This window comes from Anser brachyrhynchus (assembly GCF_964034855.1).
Source record: "Anser brachyrhynchus genome assembly, chromosome: 14".
In the NCBI taxonomy this organism is placed as follows: Eukaryota; Metazoa; Chordata; class Aves; order Anseriformes; family Anatidae; genus Anser; species Anser brachyrhynchus.
In genome coordinates, this window is record NC_137709.1 from 1,686,126 (window position 1) to 1,704,596 (window position 18,471).

Consider the following 18,471-nt stretch of genomic DNA (forward strand, 5'->3'; position numbering starts at 1 on the left):
AGGCTCTAATGTTAGGGTCTAGTAGGAAGTTAGGGACTTCATGCATCAATACATTTGCAAGCCCTTTTAAAGGCTAGTCTTAGCGATTCAAAGAAAAATAAAACCACACAAGACAGTGCTACACCACATCCTTCTGTTAAAAATCCACATCAAAGCTGTCTTCTGTGTGAGCCTCATCTAAAGCTCTCTTAGCTTGGGTCCCCAACCCAAAACAAGTGCTTTGAACAAAATTCTTGTAACTAGAAAAATCTAGGAGAAAACACATTAGTCTTGGTGAAGATTTTGTTTAAAAACATACATAATTAAGGGACTGTTACCTACACCCTTATTGTGAGAGGAAATGAGGCTATGGCCCTACACCTTCACATCTCATATCAGACTACTAGACATTTAACAGCATTTAAACTAATTTAATAACCTCCTAAAAGCCTTTAAGTGACAGTGTTGAACATTTCCACATACCTCAGAAGCATGTGGCAGCATAGTTTTACAGGTAGAATCCCATACCCTAACACCATGACAATCTTGTATATTGTTCTAAAAAACAGATCAAGGTTTTTTTAACAGCATGTGTAAGCTGTTGCATGTTTGTGTTCAAATAGTTCAGTGATTTGATTTTTTTCTACAAATTACTAGATATCTCTCCTTAAATTCTTACCACCCATTGCTGAGAAAGCTTCAAGAGCATAACAGAAGAAAAGCAAGGAACAGCCCGATTAACTTTTTTTTTTTTAAACAGAACTGCAAGGAAAAGTTGTCTTCTTGCTAGGGGAATTAGAAAAATGTGTTAGGGAATATGAGCAAAAAACTGAGAAAGTAATTTTAATATTAGAGTCTTTCCTCTTTCCATAGACACTTGTCAGAAATGTCATTACAAAAGATTTCATTACATAGAGGAAGACTAGCAGGCACTGAACTTAAGTTGTATGCATGATAGGCATTTATTTCCTTTTTTTTTTTAATCTATAACAAAACAGCTTAAAATAGGCACCTGGTAATTGAAACCTCTTTCATATTTTAAATGCAAAATTATTCCAATAAAAAGATATTTACATTTAATTTCACATTCTAGAAAAGCTGAGTGGCTACAAAAATAAGTGCTATTATGTAAACACCTACTAATCGCATGCTAAATCCTGACCAATTTTAAAGAGCTGTTAGACAAATGCTACAGGTATTCTGATAATTCAAAATACCCAAGCTAAGTGTAAAATGAATTAGGATTCACCCACTACCGACAAGTGCACTTAGTAGCTATCATATCTTCATATTCTTTGTAGACTATGGAGCCGTCGGGCTCTATCGTTAGCACGCTCAGTGGGCTGTACTCAGCAGGAACACAAGAGGGCTTTGGAACAGATGAGTCCAATTTCTCATATATTAGGTTCTGCACCATCGTATGCACAGGAGAGCCGTAACGGTGCCCCACTACCCTCGGGCAGTCCCCTTTGCAATACTGAGGGCTGTATCTATGTGGTGCTATTATCCATTTGTCCCATTTTAGCTGGCTAAAACTTAGACGGAAGCTGTGGAGCTCACACTCATTTTGAGGAAACAGAAATTGTTTGAAATATTCACTCAGATTGTAAGGTGGAGTTGCTGGAGCTTCGTTCAGATTCTCGTCTCTTCGACGTCGAGAGGCCCTTTTACCTTGCGGATTCTCTCTTCCTTCGTCATCTGTAATATCAGCCAGCAGACTGTTCCTTTGCCTGGGCCGCACTGGGTTTTTCCTTCTACGTCTGAGTGAGTTCCACCTGTGATAAGCTTGCTCACTGGTATCATTTAAGTAAAGGAGAAGAGAAGGGGGAACCAGAGCCATATTAATGTAATTGTCCTGTTCAGTGCTGTGTTGTGGATCACCCATCAGACAAGTGAAGTTCACAGCCATATGAATATTCCTCCTGTTAGTAGCAATTAGAGGCTGGAGAAAAGAAGTCACGTCGATCTCCACCCACTTGCGTTTTCTAACTTCAAAGTGCAGGCTAAAAGCTACAGTGTGAGAAACACTGGGACATACTTGGCTAGAGAAATCATGCTCCTTAACAGACAAATGGCACATGCATGTAAAGGAAGAAGAAGTGGGAACAGATGTGTCAAACGAATAGAGCAAGACAGACTTGAGTAAGTGCTCTAGAGCAGTAACACGATCCAGGTTGAAGAGCAAATCCCCTGAGTGAAGGTCTCCTGAGAAGGGAAACAAAATTTTGCACAGTTACTGTACCTTAATTTGCCACCAAGACAAATACTTTTGTCTACTGGGTAATTAGAAATGATTAAGCAGCAGAAGAAACCAATTTAGATGCCTGAACATATTTTTATTGTATGAAATTCTTGGCTGGAGCAGAAATTCAAGATTTAAAAGTTAAGAAAACAACAAAGCCAAGAAGCCCCAAGCTTTTAAGAGGTGTTAAAATCTGTTTAGTTATAAGGCAGTACACAGCAATGTTAGCAGTTGGCTTTTCCCATTGTTGATATGGGGAAGGAGGAACTAGACAGTTTGGATTATAAAAGAAGCCATAAATGAAGTAGTTTAAGTTGAATGCTTTGAGAGCTTTTTATTATTAACTCCAGGTATTCTTGCTACTCATGTATTATTGACCAACAGCTGACAGCAAGTCTGATTAATAGCAAGGCAGAAACTTATTAACACTAATTAAAAAAATTATCACTTTGCTTTTCTGTTATGAAACAAACTTTCCAAGCCATTCTGAATGCAGATTTCTGTCTTATTCACTCATACTGTAAGATACACTATTCTTATCTTTTTGCATGATTTCTTTTTCTTTTTTTTAAAAAAAATTTTTCTCTAATTTCCATTTCATTTTGAGATTAATAACACCATTTTCTGGCCTGCATTCCAGATGTGGACATAATATATTGCTTTTCTTACTTCTCACCACTATTTTTCTGTAAGTCAGAAAGCATTCTTTTTTGACCACATAAATACATTAATTGATCATCAAACTTTAATAGACTGTATAATCAGAAGTCAGATGAGGGCTCTGTAGATCTTGATAAACTTATATGGTCTATATCAATGACTTCTCTAAAATAATAAATTTGAATAACAGCCTCAAAATTAGTTGTAGGACATTGGTTCAGATTCAGGCTATTACATTAATTATTACTGTACTTAGGATATGTAATCATGAGATTAACTGTTAATTGACAGTATATTTTTAAAGCAGTAGACTATACTATGCCAGGAAATTTTAGCCATAAACATTGATTTATTTTTTCTATAGCAAATACTTTTTAAGCAATCCTCAACCTCAAAGCGCCATTACTGTGTGTGAGCATGATGTTTGTGTTTCAGGTTATCTGGCTCTCCAAGCGGAGGAATCCAAGTCAGGAAAAGTCAGACAACTCATCACCAATCACGTAAGTAAAATTAAAGGCCAAGGATTGTTGCTCTGACTAGACCACATTAAAAAAAAAAAATCCTAAGTCACAGATGTGCTCAGCCACCCCAGTTTTCAGACCTGCCCCTGCCTTACAAGGGGTTCTACTCTTCACATGTTTGGTTATGATTCTTTTCTAGGAAAAGCACAAGGCAAGGAGTTCTTTACAAAGAACTTACACAGGCTAAGAGAAGAGCCATCAGGCTTAAAATAGCAACAAATCCAATGGAGTGAGATATTTTTCTGCTATATTGCAAGCATAGAACATGCCAAAATAAACCCCAACCAGCTGAACCTTTGAAGTTCAGGTCACTGCGCACCTACCTTTCATTAGGTCCCTGTGGCTGTGCTTGCATTCAGAACACGGGGTGAAAAGTCGAACAGTGTTATAGAGGTGGCTTTTGTTGGCCTTGGGGATCCCCTCCTTGGTAGCGGACATCTTATAGAGCCTCTTCATGTACCTGAGGGCTCTGGAGTCTGGCTGTAGCCTAGGGGCCTCGCTTTCCCAGCTCTGGCGTCCCTGGTCAGACAACACCTTGAGAAGGGGTGGCAGGAGGGCATATCCACGTCTCACACCTTTTGGCAGCCTCAACAATGGATTTAGCTCGCTGGGGGCCTCCTCAGGAGCTACCAATAACCCAGAGATCCTGTCAGATGCTGCACTGTCCCTGGAGCGGGGGGAACACTGGATGCTAGAAGAAAGCCAGTGAATATAGCAATAGAAACAAACACAAATTCTCCAGGTACCCTCCATACTTTTTAGGGCTGCAGCCAAAAAACACCTCCCCTAAAATATTCAAGAAAAAAAGAGTCCATGAGCATGAGCCCTTATATACGGTGCAGCTGTGGCATGGGAGGGAGGTTTCTTTCTCATTAGAAACCAAAGAGGAAGACCTGCAGCTGGCTGCGGAACCCACATGCTTGTTTGCATTCAGGCTAGAGTCGCTGCACATGAAAGCATTTTGTAAGCAAAACCCTTATTCTCCGAGTAAACCTTTTTCACGTGGTAAATTGCAATACAAGTGTTCGTTTATCAGCCTCCAGAGGGAGCCGGGGAGACAAGTTAATATTGGCAAGTGTAACTGAATGCATGTTATTTGCACGAATTTTGATATTTGCGAGTTAACTGTTAAGAAAATGTCAGTAATAATGCTAATTGTCATCGCTAAATATATCTAAAATGCTAAATACTATTGCCATTAGCAATAATAAGGTAATAAAAAAGGGTGAAAGTGCTTTTCATTTGCTGCTAATGTATTTCTCAAATTTTGCTTCTTTGTGGATGTTAACATCCACCTGAGAGAGAGGTGACTGTGGCTGTCGTACCCTCAGGTTCCCTCTCATTCCAGCACACGTTCGCCTCCAGTCTTAGCTGAGGCAAGCAAAAAAGCAGAGTGGTTTTTTCGGTCAGTACCAGCTGTCTGTGGGGCGTGCTGCAGGAGGCTCTAACTGGAGTAATGCTGGTTGCTTCAGGAACATGGGGAACTTTTGTTACGGAACATAACTAAAGGGATGGGGCTTGTTTTATTTAATCAGGAAAATGCATAAGAAAATGTATTTTCATGGCATTTGTTTTTAGAGCTACGCTATCGATAACCTAGTGAAATGTCACCCGTAATCAGACTTTCACATCCTAAGGCTTAAGTAAGGAGTACTTGTTCAGAGAATGCTTAATTAACTGACAGAAATGTCAGCCTGGCATTCTTTGGTTTGGAGTGGAAGGTAAATTCAGATAACAATCTCCTGTGAAACAATATTACCTTTTCTGTTACATTTGTTAAAGCTGTTTTGATTACGATAAGAGGGGGATACCGTCACGTCTAAGGTCAGCTATGTTTAAACCGCTTTGGATAAGGTGATCAGTGTTTTTGTTCATTTTAAAAATATATCCTTCTGTTGGGTGAGCTTGCACCAGACAGGCTGATCTGCTCCTCCCGTAGGGGTGTGAATTAGTCCCACTTCACGTTAAGTTCAGACAAATGTAACGACAGTTTCTGCTGTTCCGGGACGATTTAAGCTGCTTTCTAACACTGCTCTTTTCTACAAAGCACGCGTGCATCCCTGCTCTCTCCTTTGCTGATTTTGATCTTATCACATCTTGTGGGGAGTCCGTTCAGGGAGCTGAAATGATTGGAAAATAATCCGACAAGAAGTGAATATGTGCTTTACCTTTCTGAATTCACTGGACAGCCTGAGAACAACTGAGCCTATCTTGAACAATTCAAGGCTCAGCGGGAGATGAGTGGTACTTCTCAATGCTAAAGGCATAGCAAATCCTTAACTATTAGCATGTATGGTGGGTGCCAAAATAATCTTACATATTTTTATATATACACTGCATTGGAAAGAGTATTCTTGAACATGTAGCTTTAGAAATTTTTACTTAAGTAAACCGAAAAGTTCATGAAACAGGTCACAGAAATTTGTAACTGAGGATTTAAACGTAGCCCTGACCAGAGATATGCCACTCTTCTGAAAAGTTCAGCGGCCTGATCATAAAACTCATCCAGACCTATTAGTTCTTTTGTTGGAAATCGAAGCAGAGAGCAAAGTCCAAATGCATCCAACTTGAACTGATGTCTCATTGAAGAGGCGCCTTCACGGAGCGCAATGATGGGGGAAATCTAAAGCATCTTGTGCTCTGGTGGCCAGGGCTGGGAGCTGCTGGGGGCCATCAGCCCAACTGCCGCTCATCCTCAGGTTAAGGGTAACGTTATTCGGTGTCCTGGGATGCTTTGGGGGTAGAAGGAGGTTAGATCTCATTTACCTCCAGTCATCCTGGTATCTCACTGGGTCCGGTGCTGTGGACGGACACTTTCAAAGAATCCCAGGGCTAAACTTCTGTATTTTTAGTAACCGTGACTGGTCTAGATCTGTGGAATTCTGTCAGTTTACTTGATGTGACTGTGGTCTGCTGACTACTAGACTCTTTAGAAAATGTGATCATTTCCAGTGTGTAATTTGGAGTAAAAATATTCTTCATAGGAATTCGGCCATTCTTAGCATTACTGAAGCTTTAGAGCCTTCCCACGAACAAATTTATAACTTTAGGTAGTTCTTGAGTGGCTGTTGATAAATAGGGCTTCCTTTGTTCTGCATTAGGCTGTGAAAAAAGGCAGAAAACTGGAACTTAAGCTGCCATTGATGTTTCACTCTGAAACCCAGTTCCCCTGGGCAGGTGGCTGTGGGCTGACCCTGGTGACCTGCAGCGGGGTCGGGAGCTGGGGGGATGAAAGAGGGAAGAGCAAGCGAGCCCCTCCAGCTGCACGTGCTGCCAAAGCCATCATCGAGACTGGGGGGGTTTAATGGACTTAGGTTTCTCAGCACTTGGACAGGTTTCCTGAAGTGTTACAAACTGCAGGGATGTGTGTGAAGGCTTCACATCCTTACACCTGTAGGCAGCTGAAATGCATGGGCATGGTCATTTGAGATATCGAAGGTTCTTGTTTAGTAAAACACAATGTCCAAGGAGATTAGTTTCAGAGTATTTGTTTAAAGTTGCTATTGTTTGTTGTTCTCGTGTTTTACATATCTGAAACATTTATTCAGTCTATTATTAATCATTAGATTGTTGCAGCAGAAACTGTTTTTTCCTTTTTCTTCCGTGGGAAACACCGAGCACCCAGTCTGTACTGTCGTAAACTAGCAACAATCTTTAAATTCCTATAAAACAGAGCTGAAGAATTTGTGGCTTTACCCTGTAGCTAGATAATTACGTTTGCTTGTTACCACAAGGGAGCAAAAGCATTAATCACAGGTGTAGCTGCTGTGCCCTGATAAACAAAGTGTTTTCATTTTGGCTCGCCGAGCTGATTCAGCGCACTTTGAAATACAAGAAGTATCAGGTGTTCTCTGCAGGGTCAGTCAATAAAGTTGCAGAAACTCGGCTAACTACCCATGCACCGTAATGCTGAGCTGTGTGTCTGCTATACAGATGTGAGCTGCAGCAATTTCCAACAATTTAGAAAGAAGAAATGCTTCCTGTTACTTCTAATCGCTTCTTCCTGCCATAAACCAAAAAGATCAAACAAATTATTTTAATGAGCTGACTCACGTATACGTGTCATTGTTCAACAAAACAGAATTAGGGCTAAAAAAAAATATGTACCACTGATTTTGTGACTATAGTATAAAACAGATTTCTTTTAAATTACTGATGAGAGCAGCCTCTGCCCATTTTTATTTCCTAGACGAGAACATTAGTGATTCCTTAAGTTGATGCTAGCCAGAAGACTGGGCTCTGTTTGCCACTGTGCCTGCCATTTGAGCTGTTCTTAACAGCCACGGTGGATGAGATTTTTCCCAGTCATTATCATATTTATAATTGTCCTATGGAAGACTCATTTTCCTAGCTGAAAGGTCAGCCTTCCCAGAGAGCTTTGGAAAATAAGTGAAACCTACTCGAGGATGTCAGTCCATGGCTCTGATGGATAGTTTATGAATTCCTTTTTTTTTTTTTTAAATGCAGACTATTTCTCCTGCTACCTATGCAGCTTTGCATGCATCATCCATTTTCTTTATGTTTTAATCTACCATCACTATATTATCATTATTTATAGAACCTAGATATTTCCCTAATGGACCACAAACCCATTTTCCTGTGTGCTGCATAACCACAGACTACACTGCCCGGAGAGTTAGTAATCTAAACAAAGGACAAGAGAAGGGGCTCAGCCCGTCAGCAGTCAAGAATTGTCTTGTATTTGTTAGCATCATAGAAGAGCAGAGTTTCAGAGGTTTAAAGAAGGTCACAAGAGCTTGTTGCTTTTGTTTGCACTGAGGGCAGCACGAAGATCTCGTCTGAAAATTTCAGAGGTGAGCGGTGGGAGCCGACCCCAGGGGTGGGGGTTGGCAGAGTGCACTGCTGCGTCCCTCGCTTTGTGGGGGTACTCTGAGGATGAATATGTTAAACGTTACGAACAATTCAGCGCTAGGATAATGACAGTTTTGTGAGGACCTGAAATGTTTGTACACAACCAGACACGCAGCCAAGATCTTGAGTGGGTCTCAAGTATTCTTTGGTGTCTGTCAGATACGACTGTAATGGGTAGGTGAGAAGCCAGGAGCAGTGCTGATGGACTTCAGAAAGCTGGTGGAACACTGCTTTTTTTTTTCCACGCTAGTCAGGTTTTAGAACCTAAAATGATGCAAAACTTATGGGTTGTACTTGTCCCAGTTCTTTAGACAAGGAAAAAGTCTGCAGGAAGAGGAATTGCCTTAGAGGGCCTGTATCTTAGTTTATATGCCAAGGCCCCAAAGCTGCAGGATCTGGAAAGGTTACTGCCTGGTGGCTGACTCCAGGGAGGTGGTAAGGGAAGGAGGTGAGCTTTGTGCTGTACCAGAACGATGTCTGCTCCAGAAGGAAGGGCTGACACAGGGCATCCCCCCGCCCCAGGGCAAGCGGGACCCCCACCCCTCTGCTTTACAGTTGCCATCTGTGGCCTCGCTCTGCCTTAGCCAAAAGACAGCCCAACTTCTCCTGTGTCCTCGTAGAGCTACGGGGAGCATGTGGATTTCTCCAGTGGCATAATGATAGGATGGTTTATTCTCCTGTCCATGGCCCAGTAGAGAGTCAACCAAAAAGAATTAACAAACTGTTTCTGCCTCTGACTGCGTCGTGTCAGAAGTACTGGGTTCCCACTCTACAAAACTGTCACAGTGGTGCCTCGTGTTAATGCTTGCTGTAGCTACGCTTCTGTTGTTCCCACCAGGTATCTGTCCTTTGTTGCTAGAAGATCGAGCTATGAATAATCGGATAGCCTTTTTAATTCTTCTGTACAGAGCAGAAAGGCTTCTCAGGGGATGCAGGGAAGGCAGCACCCGGCTGGAATCCGAGCACGTTGCTGGGTTCCTGCTGCCGTCCCTTTGTGCTTTACTTCCAGCTGCCTGAGGTGGCACGGCTGCGCTGACCGCGTGGTGCACACCGAGGCGGGTGACCTTGTGGGCGCTTTGTGCAGTGGGAATTAATAAATGTTCTTGACAGGGCAATCAGTTAGCTGGTTCATTTGGTGCATGAGTTTAGTGACTTAACAGGCAGCAGTGTGAGAAAAGTTTTACTTCGTCCTGTTGTGAACACAAATGATTAGCACAGAGCAGCCTGGCGGCCTCACCCAGCCGCTGAAAACCAGCCCAGTTTTCCTCCGCTGTTAGGCTGCCGGTGGCCGTTTGGGTACCGGTGTCTTACCTCGGTCAAACCTCTTCAGTTTTGCGGCGGCGAAGGTACGTGCTTCTGGAGTGCTTTCCTAGAGCTCTCCTGTGTCGAGAGTTTAGTTTACAAGTCCTTCACACTCTGCTTTCTGTCATCCCCGTGACGACTGGTGAAGGATGTAGATACGCGGTGCTATGATGTGTCACCCACAATTCACCCGCTAAGCAAACATCCCATGGAAACCTGCAGGTTTCTCCTCGTGATCAGATATTCGTTAAAAAAAAATAATGAGAGCTCATTGTCTGAAAAGAAACAACGGCTGCAGAGAGCAGCTGCCGCAGATAGCAGTGCAAGCCTCCTGAGGGACCCTCCGTCAGAGGGACACCTCCCCTTACGTCCCCTCCGGGCTGCAAAGCACCCGGTAGGCACGCGGCCCGGCCAGAGGGTTACGGCTCTGGGGTGCACGGCCTGCAGAGGGTGAAAGCTCCCGTAGGAACTCATCGCGCATGGGCCTTTGAACGGAGCTAGGGGGATTTGTACACCCCCGTACAAATATGACTGACCATGTGGCACCTGAATGAAGTAGTCTTGTAATATAATTAAGTTTTTGTTGAAATAAAACATCTGAAGTTAACAGAACTGCTGTTAGTTTGCACATTCGAGTTCTGTTCCGGGCAGGAGCTGCACGCTTACCCATAACGTGGCTCCGAGGCTTATTTTCACAATGCATTTAATGCAGCCTGAGGGTTGCTGCTATCAAGCGTGGCTTTTGCTGCCTTCTCCTTGCCTTTCGGCTGCACGTTCTTGCTTTTTCCCTTGTGCCTTTACCTGGCCTGTGAGCTGAATGCCTCCTTCCCCGGCTGCACGCTCCGCACAAAGTCGTGCGGCCGCCCAAAACACGTCCTTTGCTAAGGAAGAAGCTGCGAGGTGGTGACTGCTGGGTTTGTCAGGGTCTCACAGCCTGGCTTTGCTGTCAGGTGGGACTCTACAACACGATGTAGTCGGGTACACTTAAGGTGCTATAGATGTCTAGCAAGTTTTTGTGAAAAACATACGTGGTTAGAGTGAGCTCTTCTTTTTTTCCTGCTCTTCATAAACTTGCAGACGGGACTGCAGGAGTTATTCCCCTCCTCCTTGTTTTTAGAAAGGAGAAGGAAAAAAAAACCCGCTCAGAATAAATTCTAAAAATGCTCAGAAAGGGGGACCTTACACTCGGCGTTCTTCCTCTTGCCTCGGCGTGGGCAGCTGAGATCCCCAAAGTCCTTCGCGCAGAAAGCTCAGCTGGAAGGGACCCGCAAAGACCATCGCGCCCAGCCTGACGTACCCCGCGCTCTGTGCTAGTATCGGTTATTACCAGTTACCGGTTACCAGTTATTACCAGTTACCTCTCCCGAGCTATTTGCCTGCCTGGCAAGTTCTCGAGTACAAGCTGAAGGGGAAGGGAGCCTCCGAGGCCAACACCTGAGGTCGGGGAGCCCCTGGTGCCCCCCTGGCCCTGCCCGGGCAGCCTGGGAGGCGCCGGGTGCCAGCAGGGGCTCCCCGGAGGCTCTCGGATCGCCTCTCGGCTCCGCAGCAAGAGCCGGGGGGGGAGCTCGGGGCTCGGCCCCGCTCCCAGGCGTGGCCTCGGGGCTCTGCCTCCCTGCCCCGCCACGGGAGCCCCCGGCGGCCGCCGCCGCCTCCAGCCCGCCCCGGGACGCGGCTGCGGCTCCTCCGCGGCTCCTCCGGGCTCGGGCTGCAGCCGGGACCCCCCGGGACCCCCCCCGGGACCCCCCCGGGACCATCCCCGGGACCCCCCCCGGGACCCCCCGGGACCATCCCCGGGACCATCCCCGGGACCCCCCGGGACCCCCCGGGACCATCCCCGGGACCCCGACGCGCCCGGCGCTGGCCGCTGGCCCCGCAGCCCGGCGGGGGGCGATGAGCGGGGCAGCGGGGGAGCGGCTGCCCCAGGTAGGTGCCGGGGGGGGGGGGGACCCTCGGGTGTCAGGGGGGTGCCAGAGGGTGCCCCGCGGGCTGCCGAGGACAGACGGGATTGAAGAACGGTTTTATCTAACGCGGTGTGATTCCGGTGGTAAAAGGAGTCCTTTCATAGGTTCCAGTGTGCGGGGTTACGGGGCTTAAGGGGTTCTGGTGCGTAACAATGTGCCTTATTTATGCTGCCTTCAGCAGGAGGTTGCTAAACCTTTCTGTTAAAGGCCTGAGCCGCATAATTATTTCCTGCAGAAATCACGGGGGCAGTAATTGCCTGGACCCTTCCTTTCCTGTTGTGCGGAGACCTGTTAATAGGATTCTTCTCTCAGAAGGCGAGGTCTCCTTAGCAGCCTGCAATGCCGGGAGCGAAGCAGCGTCAGGTAGAAGCGAGCGTGCTTCAGGGAAGAGCACTGTGAGGAATCCCACGCTCAACTCCACAGCGCTCTGTGCTGAAAAACGTTCCCGAGGTGATGTTTTTGAGAAGGGGAAGCATCTCCGAATGGTAGGTACCGGAGTTCGAGAATTAATGGGAAAATATTAAGGTTAAAACTTGAAAAACAATTTCAGCGTGCATCTGGAAACAGAAATCCAAGATGAATTACAAAGGGGCGGGGAGGTGTGACTGAGGGAGAAAAGTATTTTCAAGCGTGTGTGGGGGGAGTCACAAAAGCTTTTCCAGCCATTTACGAGTGGCGAGAGAAAATGCAAATTTAGGTTTTTACGAATTTGCCTGAGAGGGCTTTGTACGCTCCGGTGCTGCCTCCTGTTTGGCTCTGTTTGGCGCTAAGGTGCAAGTCCAAACATGCAGGGGGGCAGATTCCTGCCGGCAGCGCCGTGCTGGCCTGCCAGGGTCCCGCTGCTGGAAACCACGGGTGGGTGCCCACGGGTGGCACGGGGCAGCCCTGGGGCACGGGGCAGCCCTGGGGCACGCTGCCCCCAGCCCTGCCACCGCCCGAGGGTCTGCCCTGCTGGGTGCGGGGCAGGCAGCTGGTGTGCTCATTTCCTCCTTCTGACACAGTCTGATAATTTGCACCCCGGTCGCTCGCTTCATCGAGACTTAGGGGAAAATGCGGGTAAAATGAATCCTGTGTTGCTAAGAACAAGCTTAGGGGAGAAAATGCTGTCTTGCCTATTTTCGGTAGTTCTGACCCGTCCCTGAACAAGTTCATTTCCCACGCCTTGGAGAAGGGAACTAATTTTTGTTTTGCATGAATTTGCATCAGGGATGTGCCTTTTGTTGTTCCCTCTGAAAACCTTCCCAAGTCTAGCCAATTAATAAGTCTCCAAAAAATGCGCATGCTTTGATTTTAGTAACTTAAATGTCTGAAGTTTGCCCTCAACCTACCGGAATCTCCAAGAGCTTCCAGCCGTGGCTGGGCTGGCTGTGCCAGTCCCGAAGCGTAAGTGAACCCGCTGCCTTCGACCCGTGGCTTCGGAGCCACGTTGTCACCCTCATGGCTGGTTCCAGTTGGCCTTGGCCAACTGGGAGCTGCAAACTGGTGCTGGCTGAGCGCGGCGTGAGGGCCTGCCAGGAGGCTGCTGGTGTAACCCAGTGAAACGGGGGCTGAAAAGGAGTTGCAGGGCGGGGCAGACACAAGTGCAATGGGAGTTCTGCGACTGTTCTCTTAATATAATTTTACACATGCATAATTCTTATACAGATGACTAAAAGCAAGGAGGAGGGGAAAAAAGAACTAATCACAGTTAGTTCCTCTTTGCTTATGATGTTTTCTTAATCTTAGTTATTAAAATCAAGTTTTAATTTCTTTAGAAGTTGTTTGCAAAGGAAAAGCTGCGTTAGAAATATGTTCAAACCTGACATCAATGATGTCTCGTCAACTTTATTCAGTCTTTAAAAAATATGTTCCAATTCCTGTTACCTGCGTCTTCATCTTTTGGCACTGGGATGTCAGTCACCGCTTGTGCAGGTATGCGGAGGAGAGCCAGGTTTCCGCGCTGACCCTGGAAGTGCTGGCCCAGCGCAAGGCCGGCTCTGGAGCTGACTGCTTTGCCCACTCAGACAAGAGAGGCAAATGTAAGCTTGCTTTAAAAGAGAGAAGTATTTATCTCAAGGGTACGCAGAAGATGAATTGCTTTTGGGTATCTTCTGCCCGTTTCTTTGGGTCTGGTTTAGGTCTGACTCAAAACACTGAAATCAAAGTCAGGGTGCCATTTACTTCAGAGGGCCTTGAGTAAACTTTTTGGAGAACTACAATGGAAGTTAATGTTTTTGTGTCAGACTGCATACACTTTGAAATGTGAATAAATGTATTTAAATATCCCATAGTCTGACAGACAAGTTTTCAGGTGACTTGGAAGATTCTTTACTCTCAGGAGGGCGATGATTTCATGGGTCAAAGTGTTGGTTTTGGCATTGAATACTGCTAAGAGAGAATGAATGTTTGACAGTACGGCCTGGAAGTGAAGTCAGGCACACCAACAGTGAGGGGGATGCTGCTCCTGACTCGGTGCGTTTTGTGTTCCTGTGGTTGTACAACACACACCAAGCCAGGATGGAAACCAGACAATTAGGAAATTATGCCCAGATATCATCCTGTGCATCACCACGAGTGCTACAGAATTTACATTTTCTGTTCTGTGTGCACGCACGGGTGTAGACGATATGTCTGAGAACGAGATGTTTATGATTGTTTCATATGCAAATTAACGGAGTGCCTGTCCTTGCTCTCAGACCTATCCATCGTTACATAAATACGACCATGGCCTTCCTGCCAGAAGAGAGCTAAGTTCAGGGAGGTGTTGGGTGCGAGGTGACACGTGTGCTTCTGGCTCCTCGTGCCGGGACGCTAAGTGACCCGTGCCGCTGGCTACGTGAGCTTGGGGATCTGCATGAACTTCTGCTCGCCCCCAGAACCTCTGGTGCTGCCCCTGGCAGCTCTCAGCCTACAAAGCAGTAAGGAATGAAAGACGTGGTCCAAACCCGAATGCTTCCAAACTGCAGCACAGCAATATGTAAAGTGCTTGAACTTGGAAAGTCTTCATACAGTGAACGTATGGAAATGTGGAAGTGAGTTAATGTAAATAATCCATGTAAATAAGCAACTGTAAATTAACAAAAACTATTAAAAATGCAGACTTGTCAACAACAGACGAGGTCAAATCCAAGTTAAGCCAACCAGACACTTTCTTTCTCTGTCCCCCTCCACACCAGCTTTCCAGCTCACCTCCTTTAACAGGCATTTCATTTGTATTTTTCTTCTGCCTTCTGAGATGCCCAGTGACAGTTCTGGGGCTGCTTTGACCAGGTCTTTACATGTCCCGGTTAAAAGTCTTTCACACTCCGACAGTTTGAGGACCTGCAACGTACTCAGCTTTCTAAGCTGAGCTTTCCCTTTTCCAGGCTGAGTTCTTGTACTGTGTATTAGCTTTTAGTAATGACCGGTTTTGGACCTTTAAACGTAGACTGTAGCCTGTTTAGCAACACGTTTCCTCATTGCTGAGTCAAGAAAACTTAATACTTGTTTTTATTAGTTACATTCAATTTTGTATCTTGGTCTTTCAGATTTTGTCCTTCTCTGTCTGAAGAGCCCCAGTTCTCCTTCTGGCTCTTGCTGCGTCTCCCTGTCTGTCTTACAGCTCTTCCTTGCCGCTCTTAATTCTGAGTGCCGACCTCTGTGCCAAAACAAGTCCAGGCTGCCCAAGTTTGCATGTGGGTTGCCTGCATGCAAATTTTAATATGTCAAATTTCTACTGAATTTATGCAAAGTGATTGTTCAGGGATTTAAATTTGTTCACAAATTAAGAGTATTTAGATTTCACAGATACATCAAAACGAGCATCTGATGCAGTTGTTTGTTGCCAGATTTTGCCTGAACTCGAAACCACAAGATCCAGTGCTTCATAACGAAGGATTAGCAGCATTTTTTTTTCACCTTGTGAAGTCAATATATTACTCTGAGCCTTGTCTTAAACAGCTGGAAAACTTCATCTGACAATTCCACCCCTTAAGAAAAAAACCTAACCCCCAAACCCGTGGACATATCTCCAGCTGGAATATTCCAGTCAAATGGATAAACATTTGTCTTAATAAGTACCCGTAGCAGGAAACACGGAGCAATGCTGATATACATGGGACCTTTCTAGAATATACAAACCTGTCTATTTTTCATCCCAAATACACAATGACATCTCTCCTCTTTAGGAGTTAATTCTCACTGCAGCATTCCATTGCGTGGAACTATGTAAGATTATTTCTTGCATCATGGGCTTTCCTGCACCTGTCCCTACATTTGTTGTACAGACTCCCAGTTATAGTAGCAGGGCAGGATTATGATCAGAATTTTAAAATAACAGCTTTTTGCTACTCATCTGTCCAGGAGTAATACTGTATTGTACTGTACAGTGAGTCTATATCTAATACAATTTCAATTTCAATCCTGTTTTGAAGAAAATGTTTCGTGTTAATTAATTTGTATGCTAAAAAATATGAATCAGCTTTTTCGGGTCTTTTTTTTTTTCTGGGGAAAAAAAGCTACTAATATGCAAGTACAAATAAATGTTTACTTTAAAATTGCCAACAAACTTTCCAGGCGTTGTAAAACAAGCGGTTTGGATAGCAATCATACAGTTTGAGCTGAGTTTTGTAATAATCTTGGAGCCCACAAAGTGTAAGGGCGTGACCTGACAATTCGTTGTACTTCTGTGAACAGTCACCATTAATCTCTGGATTTCTACTGTTCTGTATTTGAAATAATCCCATCACATTAGATATTTGTTGCTCAAGCTGAATGTTCTGGCATCTAAAATATCACAAGGCATTTATACAAGGCTGTTTGTTGAAGACTGAAGAATGACTCCGCTTCATAACAGATATTGCAGAAAACCAAGCATTAACGATTTAATGCTTCCTGTATATTACCGACATTATCAAAACTGTCCTGAGAAACGACCAGCGTCTGAGCTTTCCAAACTGCCCTGCTCAGTTCTTCACACAGCCAAGCCTTGTAAGGAAATGTTTCCAGTACCAGTGGGTCCGATTTAGGAGATTTGTGCAAGTCTCGAATGTGGCGCCCACCCTGCTTTGGCACGTTCAGAACAGCAGCGATGTGATGCCCCAGGGTCTCAGATTGCTGATATTCCCTGCTACCTCAAAGGCTGATGGAGAATTTCAATCCATAGCAGCTTGGCTTGTGCCGGGAATGCCAGTTCCATCGGGCCTGAAAGGAGGTCGTCTGCTCTGATTCCCCGCAACAGCAATAGGTGCATATTCCACATTGCTGGGGGATTTATACATTCAAGGCCCTTCCAGCCTGGGATCAGATGAGCACATACTACTTGTGTTTTTGTCTAATCCGGCATACCATGGTCCTTCTGCTTGTGGCAAGTGTTCAGTTTGCACCTGTCCATGCCTCCCCCACCCCGTCCCTTCACCCATCCCTGCTGCTGAAGACTTTGTAGAAGTTGTAGAAGTAGAACTTTGTAGAAGTTGATCTAAGGCAACTGAACTGCAGGATCCGTAGGGGCACGAGCACCGTCCTCAGGCCTCTGCTGCTTTAGGTGCCTCCAGCGCTGCCAGGAGACCTCCGGAGGAGCTAACTGCCCAGGGGAGTCCCCCGCCTTCAGGTGCATTTTGCAGCCCTCGCCGGGCTACGCACTGCTCAGTTACGCTGCCGATAAGGTTGACACATTGGCAGTTCTTTGTTGGCTTTGTTTACTCCCAATACCTCAAAATGAAATCTTTAATTTTGGGTGGAATGGAGCATTTATTTGGCACAAAACAAAAATGTGTACTTTTTTTTTTTTAAATTATTTTGCTGTAAATTGAGGCACTTTTTACCGAGCCGATTTACTTGTCCAAGTGAAACTGTCTGTATCAGGACAACTCCAGAAAGATGCTCCCATCAGGTCAGGATGACAAGGCTCACGTCTCTGACACTTCCGCTGCTGTGAAAGTTGGAGCTTCCAGTTGCAATCTCATGAGAATTCCTTGCGAACCTTGGCTGAGATGAGTTGCTTTAAGTGTAGAGTACGGCTTTCCGTAAGCAGCATCTGTTCCTCCGGAAGCTCAGCTACCGCTTCTGCCGTGTGGTGGTTTCCAGCGAAGGCCGAGCAGTCCCACGAAGCAGACGGATGCAGAACCGTAATCGAGCTTAGAGTTAGAGGGGTGACAACGACTCCGTGTCGTGTCTGTCCCTCCCTGCCCTTCCTCGCGCACCAGCTGCTCTCGTTTTCCACACGGCAGATCTCAAGCACTAGAATGAAGAGGACGTGTGGAAGTCCTGCTACCAACACCTGTAAGGGGACGCTTAAATCCGCAGTGAGGCACATGGTAAGTGCCATGGGCCTTAGAATTGCTTCTGTGGTATTTCTAAGGTATCTGAGTCAAAGGTGGCTGAGGTGGCACTTCAGTAGGGTCAGGAGAGCCTGTTCTTGCATGGTAAGGGAAAATGAGCTTGCACATGTAACCTTAGGTCTCTGGGGCTTAAGGACCGGAGGCCATAACCTGAGCTGACCCTTGGAAATGCACCCACAAAGCCTGCGTGTAGCACGATTATCCAACGCAGGAAATGTGGTCTAGTGAATAGAGCAGGCGACTGGAAAACAGAAGATTTATCCTCTTCCCACTTCTGCCAGTAACTTACTGCAGGAATGTGGGTAAATCGCTGTGTAGCCTCAAATCTGGCCATTGAATAGCTTTCTTTGGCTCTGCCTCTGAGAAGTGTTGAGTTCAAAACACCTTTGTGTATACTTATACATATTGCGAGTAACTTTGCATAACTCATATAGAAGAGACTGCGAAAATAACAGGGATTTGTTCATATCAAATGAAAAATAAACCCATTTCTGGTTAGTGGGGTTTTTTAGTGGATTGTCAGTCATTAGATGAAGACTAGTAGAATGTTGTGCTGGGTAGCTAGGCAAATTGCTCCTTTAATATATAAAATGAGATTTAAAAAGCAGAAATCAGTTGTATCTTCTTGTATATCAGCT

General features: G+C 45.4%; 2 protein-coding genes across 3 annotated transcripts in view; one reads left to right on the plus strand and one right to left on the minus strand.

The window, feature by feature from the left end:
- On the minus strand, positions 1-4,224 carry GDF9 (growth differentiation factor 9). Its single transcript, XM_080555376.1, has 2 exons — positions 3,726-4,224; positions 1-2,184 (listed from the first exon to the last, which is right to left on the minus strand). Exons 1-2 carry the CDS (start codon positions 4,153-4,155, stop codon positions 1,232-1,234), a joined length of 1,383 nt encoding a protein of 460 aa, XP_080411502.1. The 5' UTR covers positions 4,156-4,224; the 3' UTR covers positions 1-1,231.
- A 6,306-nt stretch (positions 4,225-10,530) lies between these two features.
- The window catches only part of SHROOM1 (shroom family member 1), a 30,857-nt gene continuing 22,916 nt past the window's right edge, over positions 10,531-18,471 (plus strand). Inside the window, exons 1-2 of one of the 2 annotated variants that reach the window (XM_080555369.1) lie at positions 10,531-11,499; positions 11,773-12,022. The gene's annotated coding sequence lies outside the window, so the exon portion shown is untranslated. The remainder of the gene's footprint in view (positions 11,500-11,772; positions 12,023-18,471) is intronic. The other variant, XM_080555371.1, reaches the window with a different exon arrangement.